Below are 17,806 nucleotides of genomic sequence, written 5' to 3'. Positions count from 1 at the left end.
GGGCTCCAGAGCGCAGGCTCATTTGTTGTGGCACACGGACTTAGTTGCTCCACCGCATATGAATCTGTGTACCCTGCATTGGCAGGCGGATTCCTAACCACTGCACCACCAGGGAAGCCCCTGGATCATCTTTACTATCATTACTCTGAATTCTTTTTTCAGGTAGGTTGCGGAGCACGGGCTCTAGGCACGTGAGCTTCAGTAGTCTTGGCACACAGGCTCAGTAGTTGTGGGTCATGGGCTCCAGAGCGCAGGCTCATTTGTTGTGGCACATGGGCTTAGTTGCTCCACGGCATATGAACCTGTGTCCCCTGCACTGGCAGGCGGATTCCTAATCACTGCACCACCAGGGAAGCCCCTGGATCATTTTTACTATCATTACTCTGAATTCTTTTTTCAGGTAGGTTGCCTATTTCCTCTTCATTTATTTGGCCTTGTAGGTTTTTACCTTACTCTTTCATCTGTAACATATTTTTTTTCGTCTCATTTTTTTGATGGGTGGGGCTGTGTTCCTTCTTACTGGTTGTTTGGCCTGAGACGTCCAGTGCTGGAGTTTTTACAGTTGGATAGAGCTGGGTCTTGGTGCCGAGATGAGGACATCTGGGAGATCTCACTCTTATTAGTATTCCCTGAGGTCCGAGGTTCTCTGTTAGTCCAGTGGTTTGGACTCAGTGCTCCCATCACAAGAGCTCAGGGTTGACCTCTGGCCTGGGAACCAAGATCCCTTAAGGTGCACGGCGCAGCAAAAGAAAAAAAAAAAGGAGCAGTACAATAACAAAGAATAAAAGATAAAATTAGAAAAATTTTAAAGTTAGAAAAAAATATATATAAGTGAAACAACAAGGTAAAACATAACCACAAACCCCCCCCCCCCGAAAAAAAAAGAAAAATGGGCCAGAAAAGGCCTTGGCTGTGGGGGCAGAGCTTAGGTTGGGGTGGGGCCTATGCTCAGGATCCATGAGGCAGGAAAAGGCAGCATGGCTGGAGGGGGCCTCGGACAGCGGAGTTCAGAGGTAAGGCCCTGGGTGGGAGTGCAGGGCCGGGGTTTAGGCCCAGTGTAGCTGGAGGGGGCCTCGGAGGGCGGAGGATCTGGCCTGGGACCACAGTAGGCTCCCAGGTGCCCGAATGAGTGGGGGAAACGCTGGCCTAGTTCCCTTCCCATCCTCCCGGTCCCTGCTGATCCCCTCACTGTGAATGGGCCCGTCCCGAGGGTGGAAACCCCACCCTTCCCCAGCCGCCCCTCAGTGCACCGGTCCCGTCTGGCCTCTACTCCCCACCCACGCCCTCAGGACCCGGGCGGCCAGAGGGGGTCTGGGAGGGCAGAGGATCATGCCCGGGACCTCAGTAGGCTCCCCAGGGCCCAAGTGGGTGGGGGAAATGCTGGCTGCCTTCCCTTCCGATCCTCTGGCCTCTCAAGGGTCTCTCCCCATCCCCGTTGCTCCCCTCACCGTGGATGGGCTCCTTCAGGTGTGAGAACCCCTCCTCTCCCCCAGCCGTCTCTCAAGGGTGCCGGTCCCGTCCCACCTCCACTTCTCCTCCCTGCTCCCTCCCCGCCACGTCCCATCTGGTCATTCGGGGTTCCTCCCGTCCCTTTAGGTGTCCGTGGTTCCCCACCAGTACCTGGTAGGTGCCCTAGTTGTGAGGAGACGTGAACTCTGTGTCCTCGTACTCCTCCATCTTGACTCTGCCCCCAAGGAGATTTTTGGAGAAAAATTTTCCTGTTTTGTTGTTATTGTTTGTTTGTTTTGAAAGATTATATGCTTATGGAAACATATGGCAAATTTTCAGAAAAACCTTGCTCTCTGCATATGAACCCTGGCAGCGAGCTCTCCCCACATTAGGTGCCCCATCCCATACCTGAAGGGATTTTACCCTGAATTTCTGCTGAAACTGATACTTGTTGGCAGCTAGGAGTGGCGGTGAAATATGGACTTACCAGTAAAAGCTACCATGGGAAATTGCCAGCTCCTTTTACATCAGCCAACAAATGACCATTTGTTAGAGATCAGCTATGTTAAAGCATTAATAACCTGTCCTAGTTTGAACTGGCATCTTAAAGAGAATTGCTAGATCTTTTGACATGTACATACTGTTGAGAGGTTTACTTTCTGTTAGCAAAGTAAGATTTACTTAAATATATTTCATTTGCTTATATTCTAGGAGTTTGGTAATGATACAGATGGTTATGTCAAGGACTTTTAGGCTTTGTGCATTTTTCCATAATCTTTTCTTGCTGCCTGGTGTTTCTCCATGAATTCGGCCCCTCCCTCCTCTCCTTTGAAATGACTTGCATATCTCCAGGAAGCCAACTTTAATTAATTTAACACGATATATTATTCTTTCATTCGTATATTCTTCCCTCTCAGCACCTGTTTGAGTTCTCAACCCTGCCCCTTAATGGGGAACATGATACAGAAGGCCTCAGAGTCTCTCATCCCCAAGGTACAGGGGAAAGAGCATAGCCTTTGGAGATACCGAAACCTGGGTTCAGACCTTGGCTCTGTCACTTACTAGGTGTAAACCTTCCCTGAGTCCAGTTGTCTCATCTAGAAAATGGTGAGAATAATGTCTATCCATGGAGCTGTTGTGGGGATTAAATGAGATAAAAGGTATGTAAAGCCCCTAGCATGGTAAGTGCTCAGTAAATCATTGCTTCCTCCCCAACCCATATATTAAACATTAATTTTGCATAAACACATTGGAATTGTCTGTGACTCCTCAAAAGGACTAGGGGAGCTGAGAAAGCATCTGGGATACATCAGATGCAGATGAATTGGTGAAGGCTCAATTAAAACTGAGTTGTTGGGGCTTCCCTGGTGGCGCAGTGGTTGAGAGTCCGCCTGCCGATGCAGGGGACATGGGATCGTGACCCAGTCCGGGAAGATCCCACATGCCACAGAGCGGCTGTGCCCGTGAGCCATGGCCGCTGAGCCTGCGCGTCCGGAGCCTGTGCTCCGCAATGGGAGAGGTCATAACAGTGAGAGGCCCGCATACCGCAAAAAAAAAACAACAAAAAACTGAGCTGTTGAATGTTTGTATTCTTCCTGTAACAGGGGGAAGCCATAGAGCTTAGGAGTTGGGAGTGTGGGCTTTGGCAGCAGGATTCTGCTTTCATACCTAGCTCAGCCACTTAGTAGCTGTGTGACCTTGGGCAAGTTGTTTGACCTCTCTGACCCTCATAGGGTTATTGTATGAGTCTAGGTATGTGAAGTAATCGGCATAGTGAGAGCTCAGTAAATGCTGATACAGTAACAGCAGCAGCAGCAGCATTTATTTCCTAAAGTCACCTTTTTATTGACTATGAGTCCTTTTTTTGGCATATTAGGATCTAATCCAACTATGAATCAAGTTGAGTTATCTCAATTTGCTAACTTTTTTTCTCCCTGCTCTTTGATGTTATATATCTACAAGAGAACTGGATTTTCTAGGTTGTAAATACCTTAATTTTTAAGACTTCAGACCTTTTTTCAAGTAATAAGAGAAAATTTTGTTACAGGCAAAGATGGAGGGGCTATTGAATCACAGTCTTTTTGTGGGCTATCCCTGCATTCTAAGACATATAATAAAAACTTTTATTTTCAATCTTGTTTTCGTTACTTAATAATATAGGCATGCTGTATTTTCATAGTTTACCCCCATCTTAGGCCATTTGGGCTGCTATATCGAACATACCACAGCCTGGGTAGCTTATAAACAACAGAAATTTACTTCTCACAGCTCTGGTGGCTGGAAGTCCTAGATAAAGGCATCAGTATGGTCCCGTTTGGTGAGGGCCCTCTTCCTGGTTCATAGCCAGTGCCTTCTTGCTGTGGGCTTATATCATGGAAGGAGCTAGGGGTCTCTCTGGAGCCTCTTTGTAAGGCATTAATCCCATTCATAAGGGCTCTACCCTCATGACCTTCCAAAGGCCCTCCCTACCAATACCATCACATCAGGCATTAGGATTTCAAAATACGAGTTTTGCGGGGGATACAAACATTCAGACCATAGCAACTCCTATCTTTTTTTATTAAGGCACAGATTATCTAACTCTTGGGCTGTAATTTGATATTAGTGGTAGTAGTACTATTAGAGTACTATTGTTATATTGATTGCCTGAAACACTGACTACTGAAAATTTTGATTTCTTGGTGAATTTTTCCTTTTGCACTTGTCCAAGGTAGACATTGCTGATTTAGCAATAAGATATTAGAGTCTCTGTGGTACAGCCTTTTTTGCATTATACTTTGGTTATACGACTAAAATTAATATTTTAAACCTATTTGCAGGGCAGGAATAGAGACGCAGACACAGAGAACGGACATGTGGACACTGGGGAGATGGGGAGGGTGGGAGATTAGGATTGACATATATACACTACCATGTGTAAAATAGATAGCTAGCTCGGTGCTTTGTGATGACCTAGATGGGTGGGATGGGGGGTGTGGGAGAGAGGTCCAAGAGGGAGGGGATATATGCGTACATACAGCTGATTCACTTTGTTGTACAGCAGAAACTAACACAACATTATAAAGCAACTATACTCCAATAAAAAAATTAATATTTTTAAAACTTTGTTTTTATATAGTAATACATACTTAAGTGCAAAAAAAAATTGGGAAAGATAGAGAAACAAAATGAAAAAATTACTCTCCTATAATCCTACCATCTATATCAGGGGTTGACAAATTATGACCTGTGGGCCAAATTCATCCCACCACCTGTTTTTTTTTTTTGTTTTGTTTTGTGTAAAAGTTTTCTGAAGTCTAGCCTGTAAGGAAGGGCATGAATCTGTAGTGTACAGCCTGATAAATGTTAACAAATGAACACATCTCCCAGATCAAGATGCATAATGTTGCCAGCACTGTAGAAACCTCCCTGACACCACCTCCCATCACTACCCACTCCCAAAAGGAACCACTATTCCAAATTCTGTCACCATAGGTTGATATTATTTATTTTGGAAATTCGTATAGATGGAACCATACAATATTTACTCTTTTAGGTGTGGCTTTTTTCACTCAGCATTGTAAGATTTATTATATTGTTGCATATAGCAGTAGTTCATTTTTACTATGTGAATACACCAGAATTTATTTATTCAGTTCATGGTTGCTGTATCTTCGCAGTTTTCCATTTTGTGGCCTTATGAATAAAGGTGTTACGAACATTCTCATATGTGTCTTTTAGTGGACACATGTACTTATTTCCATTTGGCATATAACCAGGCGTAGAAATACTAAGTCATGAGCTACCATATAGCCAGTTTTTTGATATGGATATACTATTCTACAGTCTCTTCCATATCATATGAGAGTTTCATTTGCTCCACATTTTTGACAGTACTTGGTAATGTCAGTTTTTTTTTTTTAAGTCAGGTTCATTGAGGTATAATTTACATACAGTAAAATCTACCTTTTTTAGATGTACAATTCTGTGAATTTAGACAAATGCATACAGTTGTATAGCCACTACCAAAAATCAAGATACAGAATATTTCCAAAAAATGTCGGGGCTTCCTTGGTGGCGCAGTGGTTGAGGGTCTGCCTGCTAGTGCAGGGCACACGGGTTTGAGCCCTGGTCTGGGAAGATCCCACATGCCGCGGAGCAACTAGGCCCTTGAGCCACAACTACTGAGCCTGCACGTCTGGAGCCTGTGCTCCGTAACAAGAGAGGCCGCGATAGTGAGAGGCCCGTGCACCACGATGAAGAGTGGCCCCCGCTTGCCACAACTAGAGGAAGCCCTCGCACAGAAACAAAGACCCAACACAGACAAAAATAAATAAATTAATTAATTAAAGTACCCTTAATTTAAAAAAAAAGATGTCCTCATGTCCTTTTGTAATCAAACCCCTTCTCTCACCCTCAGGCCCTGGCAACCCCTGATCTGACTTCTGTCCCTGTAGTTTCACTTTTTCCAGAATGTCGTAAACTGCAAGTGGAATCATACAGTCTGCAGCTTTTTGAGCCTGCTTCTTTCATGTATTATCAGTAGTTCATTCCTTTTTGTTGCTGAGTAGTTTATCCATTCACCAGCTGGAGTATATTTGGTTTCTTTCAGGTTTTGGCTATTTGAATAAAGCCACTATGAGCATCCACATACAGGATTTTGTGTGGATTTATGTTTTCATTTCTCTTCAGTAAACACCTAAGAATGGGATTGGCAGGTTATATGGCATGTGTATGTTTAGCTTTCTAGGAAATGTCCAGACTGTTGTCTAAAGTGGCTGTACCGTTTTCCAGACCCTCCAGCATTGTTCTGACCTGCTAGTTGCTCCTCATCCTCACCAGCACTGGGTATTATCTTTTTTTTTTTTTTTAAGCCATTCATTCTAGTAGGTACGTTGTAGTATCTCAACTGTACTTTTAATTTGCATTTTCCTGATGACTAATGGAATTGAACACTGTTTCATGTGCTTTTTTTGACCATTCGGAGATCTTTTGTATTGTGCCTGTTTACGTTATTTGCCCACTTTTGTATTGAACTATCTAACCTTTTCTAATTGAGTGATAGGAGTTTTTTATATTTTCTGGAAACAAATTCTCTGTTAGATCTGTGAGTTGCAAATATCTTATCCATCTTGGTCTGCTACCTGTTTTGAAAATAGTTTTATTGGAATACAGCTACATTCATTTGTGTATGTATTCTCTATGGCTGCTCTCGTGCTACAGGTGCAGAGTTGAGTAGTTGCAGTAGAGACCTAGTGGCCTGCAAAGCCTAAAATATTTAGTGTCTGATCCTTTACAGAAAAAGTTTGTTAACCCCTGATCTAGATGACTATTCATCTTCTAACAAATTACCACAAACTTAGTGGTTTAAAACAACGCACACATTTATTTATTACCTAACAGCTTCCATGGGTAAGTTGGCTGAGGACAGCTTAGCTGGGTCCTCTGCATAGGGTGTCGCAGGCCACGGTCAGGGTGTTGGCCAGGGCTGAGTTCTCATCTAGAGACTTGACTGGGGAAGTGGTTCGTGCCCAAGTTCACTGATGTTGCTGGAAGAATTAATTTCCTTGTAGCTGTGAGAATGATAGCTTTAGTTTTTACTGGTTATTGGTCAGAGTCTGCCCTCAGCTCCTAAAGGTCAGTACCCTGCCACGTAGCCCTCTCCATATGCAGTGTGCAGTTCACAGTATAGCAGCTAGTTTATTCAAGGTCAGCAGGAGAGTGAGAGAGAGCCAGCAAGACAGAGTCTTATGCAGTGTAACAGAACACAGGAATGACAGCCCATCACCGTTGCCACATTCTGCAGGCTAGAAGCAAGTCACAGGTCCTGCCCACACTCGAGAGTAGGGGATTATACAAAGGCATGAATACCAGAAGGCAGGGATTACAGGAGTCACCTTAGAGTCTGTGTGCCACAGTAGCTATTATTAATATATTGGTCTCCAAGTTTACAGATGTTTTTCCTATACATACATAATTGAATATCTGTTTTTAAGCAAAACTTGGGTCCATTCTTACAGTTTGTTTTGTAACTGGCTTATATAACAGTATCATGAAGAGTATAACATACATATCTTTCCAGGTCAATAAAATGTAGATCCACATCATCTAATGACTGCATTGTATCCCATTATATGAATATACCATGATTTATTTAATAAATTCCCTCTTGTTAAATATTGAGGTTGCTTGTGATTTATGTCACATTTCACCAGGCTGCCATAGAGTGTATGTGAGTGCCCATTTGCCCACACTAATTCTGGATGTGATTCTGTGGCAGTCAGTGGCTTTTGACTAAAATGTATACATGAAACTGAACACTCCCCATTTCTCCTTCCTTCTGCATGTCTCTGTTTTAGATAAGAAGGCCGACTGCACAATTACAATGGCTGACTCGGACTTACTGGCTTTGATGACTGGTAAAATGAATCCTCAGTCGGTAAGTATGATGGCGCTTATATCCTTTTCTTAGGTGGGTTTTAGCCCGTTTCACTTCATCACCTACCTCAACCTCATCCCATAAAGTGCAAAGTGGAAAAACCCACAAAACTCAGTGTTCCCCAAATGTTCACTTAACAAATGACAGTTGTGAAGCTAATGATGTGCCAGACAGTGCCCTGTGTGCTGGAAATGTCCAGATGTAGAAGAAATAGTTCCCATGCTCAGGGCGTCCACAATTTGGTACGAGACAGGTCTGCGAAAGAGTAAGTGCAGGGCTTCCCTGGTGGTGCAGTCATTAAGAATCTGCCTGCCAATGCAGGGGACGCGGGTTTGAGCCCTGGTCCGGGAAGATCCCACATGCTGTGGAGCAGCTAAACCCGTGCGCCACAACTACTGAGCCTGCACTCTAGAGCCCACGAGCCACAGCTACTGAGCCCATGCACCACAACTACTGAAGCCCACATGCCTAAAGCCCGTGCTCTGCAACAAGAGAAGACACCGCAGTGAGAAGCCTGTGCACTGCGACGAAGAGTAACCCCCACTCACCACAGCTAGAGAAAGCCTGCACACAACAAGAAAGACCCAATGCGGCCAAAAATAAATAAAATACATAAATTAAAAAAAAAAACAACTTAAGAGTAAGTGCAGCCAAATATCCAAGGTGCCCTGCATTACTTGAGGTCAGGGAGGGTGGAGGGAGGAGAAGCCACATCTTCCCGGGCCATCGAGAAGGCTTCACAGAGGAAACGATGCTTGGCTGAGTCCTGGGAGTGATCAGGAGTTAGCAGTGCACAGATGGCAAGTAGGGGCCGTCAGATAGAAGGAGGGTCGGGTGTGAACAAAGGCATGATCTTCTACATTTCGTATCTTTGCCCGTGCTCTTTTTCTGGCCTGAGCTGTCCTTCCTTGACAAACTCCTTGCCTTTCAAAATGAACTTAGATGTTATGTCCAGAGACTTCCTACCACATTGTTGGGGAGCTATAGTCAGTCCCTCTTCTGGGCCACTTACTGGCCTGCTAGCCTGGCACTTGTCTCATTATACTAGTCATAATGTGCCTATCTCTTCCCTATTAGATTGTGTGTATCTCAAGGGAACAAAGCACATCTTGTTCATCTTTGTGTCTCCAGAACTTAGCATGATGCCTTGCGTTTTGGGTTTTCACAATTAATTTGCATTTGTCTAAAATGTCTCTATGCCTTGTGTAGATTTTCCAGGCCCCCAGATTGTCAAGGGTCTTCTTATACTCTTTAGTTGTACAGTGTGGAGCAGACTTGATATACATTATCCATAGATAACACAAAGGAAGCTAAAATGCTGCTTTCCACTGTAACCTTATTTTTTTGTTGTTGCCTCAGCCTGATTTGTTTTAGGTCTTGTTCCTGTGGTACCCTGGTAATTTGAAAGATTGGATAAAACAACTAAATCTGACTCCTACTCATATTCCTTTTAAAAATGCTTTTTCTAAGCATCTAAGCATATTTCAGCTGATGCGTCGACAAGTGAGAGACTTGCATCTGTGATGTTTCAACTGAATACACACCATTGACATTGACATTTCCACCCACTGTGCCCTCTCCAAAAATCTGGACAGAACAGAGGCCACCAGTCTCGGAGTTGGCCGACGTCCTCCTTCCCACCCACCGCTGCTTACTACACGGTGCACACCATGCACTTCCTTGGCAGTGTGGTCAGGCTTCGCACTCAGCTGCCCTCGTTCTCTCAGTTTATCTGTTTACCACCCATTTTGGGGAGTCAAGTGTCAGCTTACTTTTCCTGAACACCTGTTAGCACCCAAAGGAATTAAAGATAAAAATAGGAGACGTTTCTGTTAATGTGCTAATGGCCTTCCCGTATGCTCAGTAGAAGATTTGACTGGAAACCATTAAATGCAGTGGAAATTATAATTTCAGTGTTTGGCTACGGTTGAAACAAAGCAATGTGCTTTCCAGAAGAAAGCAAATGTAGAACACCTTAGGGGCCAGATTTAAATGACTCTTATGTTCGAATTCTCTAAAAAGTGAAGACTCATTTTTCTCTGTAATAATTATTAAGTGAAAAGTCATTTCCTCTTTTAATTAAGAAAAGGGAAATATGGTGAGTTTCTCTTCTAGGTACTACTGGTCCGTATTTTTAAAGGACATATGTTAAATATATTGTGTTCTGAGACACCTGACCTTAAAGTCATCAGACAGAAGGCTGTGTGCCATATAGAAAGAAATATTTAGTTTGTCCAGACAGAGGAGGAAAAAAAAAGGAATTAGTCACCCTCACCAGAAGGTGTAGAGAAAGCAGAGCTCTGAGATTTCCTATGGATGAGGCAGAAGAGCCCCTCACTTCTTAATGAATATACTTGTTAGGAAGCTAAGACTACCAGAACTTTTCCTGTAGCTTTTCCTTATTTTAAGAATTGAGTTGAAAGACTGAGATCGTAGCAGGGAAATCATGCTATGTTCCCAATTTTGCTATTTCTTTAAAGTTTTCCTGGGATTTTGTTACATGATAAATTTAGCAAACATCATGTGATCTAATCCCAGGCAGTTGTTAAATGGAACAAACTGTGGCTCTGCACTTGGGATTGGTTTGATTCTTCTTATTGAGCCAAAGATTAACACAGGCACCTCAGTCTCAGCAGTCTGCCTGGCCTCCCTCTGTAGGGAATAAATCTTTATCACGTAGACCAAAAAGAGGGAGAAAAATGGTGACATTTCATCTGCATTGAATTGAATCCCAAGAGTTCATAAGTGTGTTATGCATGTGCTTTCTCTCCCTGCTAGCAGACCCACTGAACAAATGTGTAATGTTTTTAAACAAAATCGGTCTAGTATGAATCCACTCTAATATTTGGAAAACGTACCACCTTTGAGGAAGGCAGGTAAAGGCAGACTCAGTTTTAAAGAGAACACATTTGGGAAAGATGTGACTTTTGACGGCTCTGTGTAAAGCATGACTTTTACAAATGCGTCCTTTTGAAGACCCTGGTTCTAAATCTATTCCTGAAAGCCAAGTTTCATATTTTGAAGAAAGTTGAAGAAACCTGGATAAATAAATCATCTCAGGGCTGGATAGTCTAGAAATATCAGCGGTCTCAAAACAAAAAACACCAAATGATAAATTTTCTTTCTTCTTCCTCACAGGCCTTCTTTCAAGGTAAATTGAAAATCACTGGCAACATGGGTCTGGCTATGAAGTTACAAAATCTTCAGCTTCAGCCAGGCAAAGCTAAGCTGTGAAGAACTCTCTTTGCCTACCTTTGAAAATCAAGATGAGATATATAGATACATGTCCATATATTTCATTGTCAGAACTTAGATTGAAACTACACATTGGCAAATAGCGTATTTGTTTTTAAATGGGTGTGACCAATCCTGTTTTTCCTAAGCTCTGGGTGACTAGAACCTGATGATGTACTACTGCTTTGCTGAATTGCATACAACTGTGCATTACAAAGTTAATATGGTAATTGTGGTTTGGGGTAAAATTGAGTTTTAGAATAAAATTAGGAATAGCAAAATCCAAAAACTATGTAAACGAAAGCTCTCATTTTGCTTATAAAGTATATTTGAGGATTATTCTGCTGAAGATTCAATTTAATTCAGTTTTCCTTGGGAGAACTAGGGAAGAAACAGAATACCAGTAGCTGGCCAGTAATTAGTGTTGTGCACTTAATGACCTTAATCTGTTTTCCATTGATAATTTTTAAAATTCTGTACTGGGATGTTTTTTTAAAAAAATCTTCACAGTTTTGCATTTCATGCCATCAAAACAGTATTTTCTTCCCAAATCAAAGAAATATGATCAAAGCTTGGGAGAAAAAATATATAGCTGAACACAGGCCTATTTTTTAAAACAAAAATATTTTTAAGTGAGTTTCCTTCCTGGAAAAAAATCAGTGTATTAGAATCATAAACACTGTTGTTAAAAATAATTGAACAAATAAAGTTTGCTTTGAGATGCACAGTTTTCAAATTATAATCTCGTATTAATTTAATTTGTAAAACTCTCCTTCCTTTGTTATAATTTTCCCTTTTCATATGTTTAGTTTAACAAGCCACATTTAATTTACCTTCCTAGTTGTTTTTTTATTCAATTTAAAGGAATATTGCTTTTTATTCCTTTTTTTTTTTTAAAAGGTAAATTTCATACCAGACTTTGGCATGTGATGTGTTTTCCCTACTTTTACCTTCCTAGTTTTTCTAATGCTAATGTTATTTCTAATAACTCGGTAAGATATGGGGTAGAGTAATGTTTTTGGAAGAATGTTTAATAGAAAATTAAAATAGCTCTTCCTCATCTCCTTTGTTTTTATTGTGTATGTTCTTTTTGTTCAGGGTTTTCTAAATGATGGAGAGTAAGAGAAACATTGGGGATTTACGATCTGTGTTATGTAGACTACTATCTACTGGTTACTTTGGCATAATCAATCACTAGCTCTTGATCAGGGAGGTGCTGTGTTGTGGTGGAAAGAGCGCTTGACTAGGAGCCAGGAGTCTTGTTTTTCTTAGGCAAATAAGTAACTGTCTGCTAGCTTGTTTGCTAACTGTTTGCTAGCCTGTTTGCTAACCTGTTACGAGAGGGCATTTAAGATGGTCTTTAAGGTCCCTTCTGTTCTGATAATCCTGTGAGTCTACTCAGAGCCCAGTAGAACTGTTTGGGAGTTATCCAGGTCCCACCTTTCTGCTGTGAACACGTTTACTTCACCCAAAGGTGGTCAGAGGTAAAAAGCCAGGTGGTTTCATTTTGCTTGTTTAGATGTTTGGAGCCTCTACTAATCAAATCAGGACTGTGGATACGATCCCCCTAGGCCATTTAGCTTTGCATGTTCTGTGACCAGCAGAACAGCATTTGGGGATGGGACAAGATGGTAAATTAAGGCAGTATAAGCTGATCTCAAGTCCCATAAAATCAGTTCAGAGCACAGACTTCCTAATCATAGAGGCTTTTTACTCTGAGAAGAAAAAAGACTTCAAGAAAAAAGTTCCAACAAAATATCTGATTTATTTGTGCTTTGGATTTGCTGCATTTTTCTGCCTTCGCTTGTCCCAGATAGCAGGAGATGTTTGTTTTAGGCTTTAGGATGAACCTGAAAAAAACAAAAACAAAGAAAAAAAGAAAAACAAAAACTTGTTCTTGGGGTAGGGATGTATCCACATATAAATACAATTTATATGTATAATAGAAAAGTACTTAATGATAAAAATACAGTAGCAGTTTAATTTCTAGGGAAGCATCATGGTTTGGAGGAAAGAGGTTAACAGGTCTGGGTTAAAACTGATACCGTTACTGGTTTTATTACTCGCGCAGGTTGAGCCTCAGTTGCCTGATCTGGAAAGTGGAGATTTTAATATTGACCTCCTAGGATTATTGAGAATCTAGAGAGGTAACATATGTAAAGTACCTAAATTAGTGTTAGGTGTACATTGTAGTCATTCTTAGTTCCCTTACTGGAAATGTGAGTTCCCTTCCTCTCCCCACCTTTTGCCTCTGTGATATGTGATAAGATGTCTGTAGTGTGTTTGTTTTTTTTTTTATGTCCCACTTTTTGAGTCTTTTCTCATTTGTTCATTCACTGAACAAATAAATACTTCTTAAGTGCCTGTCATATATTGGGTACCATATTGAGGGTAATGCTAAGCACTGGAGACAGCAGTGAGCTCCTCAGTCAAATCAAAGAGATGAATAATTATTACAGACTGATGTGCCGTGCAGGAGATGGTCAGAGTGCTGGCATGGAGAGTCATAGTGGCTTTGACTCACTATGATACAGTGGTTAAGGGAGACATCTCTGAGGAGGTAATATATAAGCTGAGATCTATAGGTTGAGGAATGAACCATGCAAAGAACCATGCAGGAAAGGGGAAAAGACACCTGGCTTGTTCTAGAAATTACAAGAGGGCCAGTGTGAGTGGAATATAATGACCCAGAAGGACAGGCCCAAGATGAGGCTGGATAGATACACAGGAGCCAGTTATATTGGAATCTGTTCGTTACAGTAAGGCATTTGTATTTCATTCTTAGTGCATTTGGGAGCTGTTGAAGGTGTAGCTTTACATGTGTTTCTTTCTCACTCATGCTGCATATCCACTTCACCTTCATATCCTAAGTCTAGAACCCAGGCTAATGGAGCACTTCTGTCTGGAGCACTGCTCCCATTTCATTGTCCAAAGAAAGTCACATGCCTCACCTAACTTCACAATCTTACCATGTATCAGAAGAAGAAAATGGAGTTGGATTGTTTCTGAAGGAACTGATGACCATCACAGAAGGGCTGTAGGCAGGGGAATGAAATAATTTAAACTGTCGCTGTAGCTTCTGTGTGGAGAACGTACTGGGAGTACAGGGATGGAGGATGGAAGGTGCTAGAAGATGGTGTCCTGGACTAGGGTGTCAGTGGTGGACTTAGATGTGGAAATTAGGCAGAGGTAGAGCTGACAGAACTTGGTGACTGGATATAGGGGCAAGAATGGCTTCCAGTGACTGGCCAGGTGAATGGTGGGTCATGACTGGAATGAGGAGGGGACAGCAGGTTTTAGGGAGAGTGGTTGAAATAATAAGCTCCACTTTTGAACTTGTTAACTTTGAGATGCCTGAAAAGATTTCCAGGTGGAGATATCAAGGAGGCAGCTGCATTTACAAGACTGGAGCTCAGAGGTGGGTGGGGTCAGCTTACAGATGCACTTTTGGAGGTCATGAGCATATGGGTGGTATTTAAAGCCACAGGAATGGATGGTGTTACCTGGGGAGGGAAGAAGGGGGATTAGAGTACGCCTTGTGGAACCCCAGCTGTTAGAGATCAGGTAGAAGAGGAGGATCTGGCAAGGGGTATGAGGACGAAGGACTAAAGAGGTGGAGGAAATTTTCCTGAGAAAAGATACAGCCTAAAAGTGGCGTGGTCAACTGTGTCCTATGCTGCTTGTGAGGTCAGTTAGGATGATGTCTGAAAAGTGTCTACTGGAGTAAATTTGGCAACATGGAAGTCATTGGTGATTACTACAAAATCACTTTCAGTGCTGGATTGGAATTGGTTTCATAAAGAGCTACAAAAAACAAGAACAGAAAAGTTCCATTTGGTAGCAGTATGTTCAGTTTCCAAGTGATTAGTACAGAGCAAGCACATTAGCTAATACTTTTAGTTCTAGATTAGGTCATCTTGCACATGCTGTTCTCTGTGCCCACCCTCACCATTCTCTCCCCGCTGCCTGCCACCTTATCCACTTGGCAACTTCCTTTTCATCCTTTTCATGCCTTAGCTTTCAGGAAGTTGTCCCTCTTTGCCACACACACACACACACACACACACACACACACACACACACACACACAAACACACACAAACAAAACAAAAAAACAAACACTACGTAATCATTCCTTTGTAGTAATATGTTTCTGTCTCCCACCGAACAGAGAGCCCCTTAAGGGCAGGGACTGCATTTCATGCATCCATTTTGATACCCCCGGTGCAAAGTCTTGGCTCACTGTCATAAAGTGAATGAATGAGATAAGCTGAATAACAATTTCATATTCACAGGGGGCTTTTCTGAAGATAGGAACCTCATCATAGCAATGCATTCTCTATGACCATGACTTTCTGTTGCCCCGATGTTGAAAGAGAACATTAAAAATTCCTCTTTGGCCAGACTTATCTTGCTATTTCTTTTTTTTTTAAAGAATCAATTTTATTTATTTATTTTTGGTTGCATTGGGTCTTCGTTGCTGCATGCAGGCTTTCTCTAGTTGCGGTGAGCCGGGGCTACCCTTCGTTGCAGTGCGTGGGCTTCTCATTGCAGTGGCTTCTCTTGTTGCAGAGCACGGGCTCTAGGTGCGCGGGCTTCAGTAGTTGTGGCACGTGGGCTCAGTAGTTGTGGCCCGCGGGCTCTAGAGGACAGGCTCAGTAGTTGTGGCACACGGGCTTAGTTGCTCTGCGGCATGTGGGAGCTTCCTGGACCAGGGCTCGAACCTGTGTCCCCTGCGTTGGCAGGCAGATTCTTAACCACTGCACCAGCAGGGAAGTGCTATCTTGCTATTTCTTGGAAAATATTTGCAGCTTCTCAGAATAGTCTTTCAACTTAAGATTGAAGCAGCCTGAAGTAATCAGAAAGGTCAGTTTATTTGTAGTTTTATTACATGTTTGTAAAAAACAAAGTGGCCTAGTTGATTCCGGGTACATTAAAATCATTAGTCTTCTTGCTGTACTTGTCCAGATGAATTAAAAATCTCAGGCTTCTGTAATCCTTGTTGCATGTTTAGAAGAACAGTAATGGAGCACATGATTAGGAAGTTGAGTATGGAGGTGATGGAGGAGTCACTGAGGTGGGATCAGAAGAATCTCAGATCAGGTCCTGTCTGCCTCCTGGAAGCTAAGTTAGGACAAGGCTTTAAGCTTCGTCAGACTTTAGTTTCTTCCTCTGCACAAGGGGGACCACTGTTCATATTTTTAAAAATAGTCTCATTAGACTGTGAACACCTTGAGTGCAGAAACTGTTATTCACCTCTGTCTCTAGTATTAATACCATGTCTACCAAAGTAAGCATCAGCAAAGGTTTCTCAGACAAATGAGGAGTAGACAACAATCCATTAAAGTTCTTTTAAAATTGTAATATACCTTGTAAAAGTTCAGTTACATATAAACATGAACTCCTTCTGTTTTCTTCATCTGTGTCACCGTAGAAAAAAGAAACATGCAGTTAAATCCTGTAAGTAACCGCTTTATCTTCTGAAACTTTAGCAGTTTGAGAAAATAATACATTTAGAGCAGCCTGGTATAGTGGGAAAACTTGGGGCCTATCAGATGAGGGTTTTGGTCCTAGCTCTGGCACTTAAACATGGGGACCTTCCTTGAGCTGATAATGACTCTGAGCCTGTTTCTCACTCTGTAAAAAGAGAATAATCATGCCTACCTTGCTGGTTGTGAGGATTAGCAATTGTAGCTGTAAAATGTCACGTACTCAATAGATGGTGCCTAATGTTATTTGAGAAATTTTTTTTAACATGAAGGAATTTATTCATTGAAACATTTTGTAATAATCCCTTGAGTTCAGATAATCAGCTAACTTCAGGATTGGGGACAATTTGCATTCCTCGTTGACTGTCATCTTGCATTTTTCTCAAGATTCATTAAAATTTAATAGTCTCTGTAACTGAGTGAATATAGGATTATGTAGACTTTCAGAAGGTTTGCATTTCACCCAAAGATTACAGTTCTAGCTGTCCATGGCATGGTTGCTTTTTGAACACAAAGAAGTTGCTTGATTTTATTGACTGGGGGAAAAAAGGGTAATCAGCCAGATTGTACCTCTGGGTAACTTACTCTGTGGGATTGAGTTTGTTTAGAGACCACACTGATGTGAATTAGGAACTTTGGGTATACTACTAAACAGCTAATGAGGGCTCTGAAAGATTTATGTGCTATCAGGAACCACAGCCATGTCTGGCCAAATTTTAGAGTTTTTCTCAATAGAGAGTTACAAAATCTACTAGAAAGGTCCAGTATTAATATCTATCTGGAGACTGCTGCAAACAAACAGCTCTTTAGTTCTTGGTAAGAACAGAGACTGTTGGGCCAGATTTCTGGCCCTTAAGAAATGTGGTGTTTGATTCCATTTGGCAGGAAGTTTAATCTGGTGCGGAAACTTTAGCCAGACTTCTTGGAGAAATATTTTTTTAATGTAACATATCCAAAACTTATTGCAAAAAGTAATGTCCACTTAGTCTATCTATTCTATTAATAATCATTTAAATGCTTTGTAAACAGTGCTGTTTTCAGCAACATCTAGTAAATGCTTGACCTTTTAGTTCCTGAATTTGTTGTGGCCATAAACTTTTATGTAAAATTGGGGGAAACTTTTATGTAAAATTGTAGTCTGCTGTTTATTTAAGCTGCAGGCAGAGAAGCAGTAAGTGCTACAGTTTTCTAATCAACTACCAAACAGTGGTAGGTT

General features: G+C 41.8%; 1 protein-coding gene across 2 annotated transcripts in view; it reads left to right on the top strand.

The window, feature by feature from the left end:
* SCP2 (sterol carrier protein 2) overlaps positions 1-12,161 on the top strand; it is a 164,580-nt gene extending 152,419 nt beyond the window's left edge. For both annotated transcript variants that reach the window (XM_060140057.1, XM_060140058.1), the window contains 2 exons: positions 7,788-7,867; positions 11,006-12,161. In XM_060140057.1, coding sequence (XP_059996040.1) covers positions 7,788-7,867; positions 11,006-11,101 — 176 coding nt within the window. In that variant the 3' untranslated portion in view covers positions 11,102-12,161. The remainder of the gene's footprint in view (positions 1-7,787; positions 7,868-11,005) is intronic.
* The last annotated feature ends 5,645 nt before the right edge of the window (positions 12,162-17,806 follow it).

The sequence above is a fragment of the Lagenorhynchus albirostris genome, chromosome 2 (assembly GCF_949774975.1).
Source record: "Lagenorhynchus albirostris chromosome 2, mLagAlb1.1, whole genome shotgun sequence".
Lineage (NCBI taxonomy): Eukaryota > Metazoa > Chordata > Mammalia > Artiodactyla > Delphinidae > Lagenorhynchus > Lagenorhynchus albirostris.
Note: the sequence above shows the minus strand (reverse complement) of the source record. Positions and strands in the feature narration are given on the sequence as shown.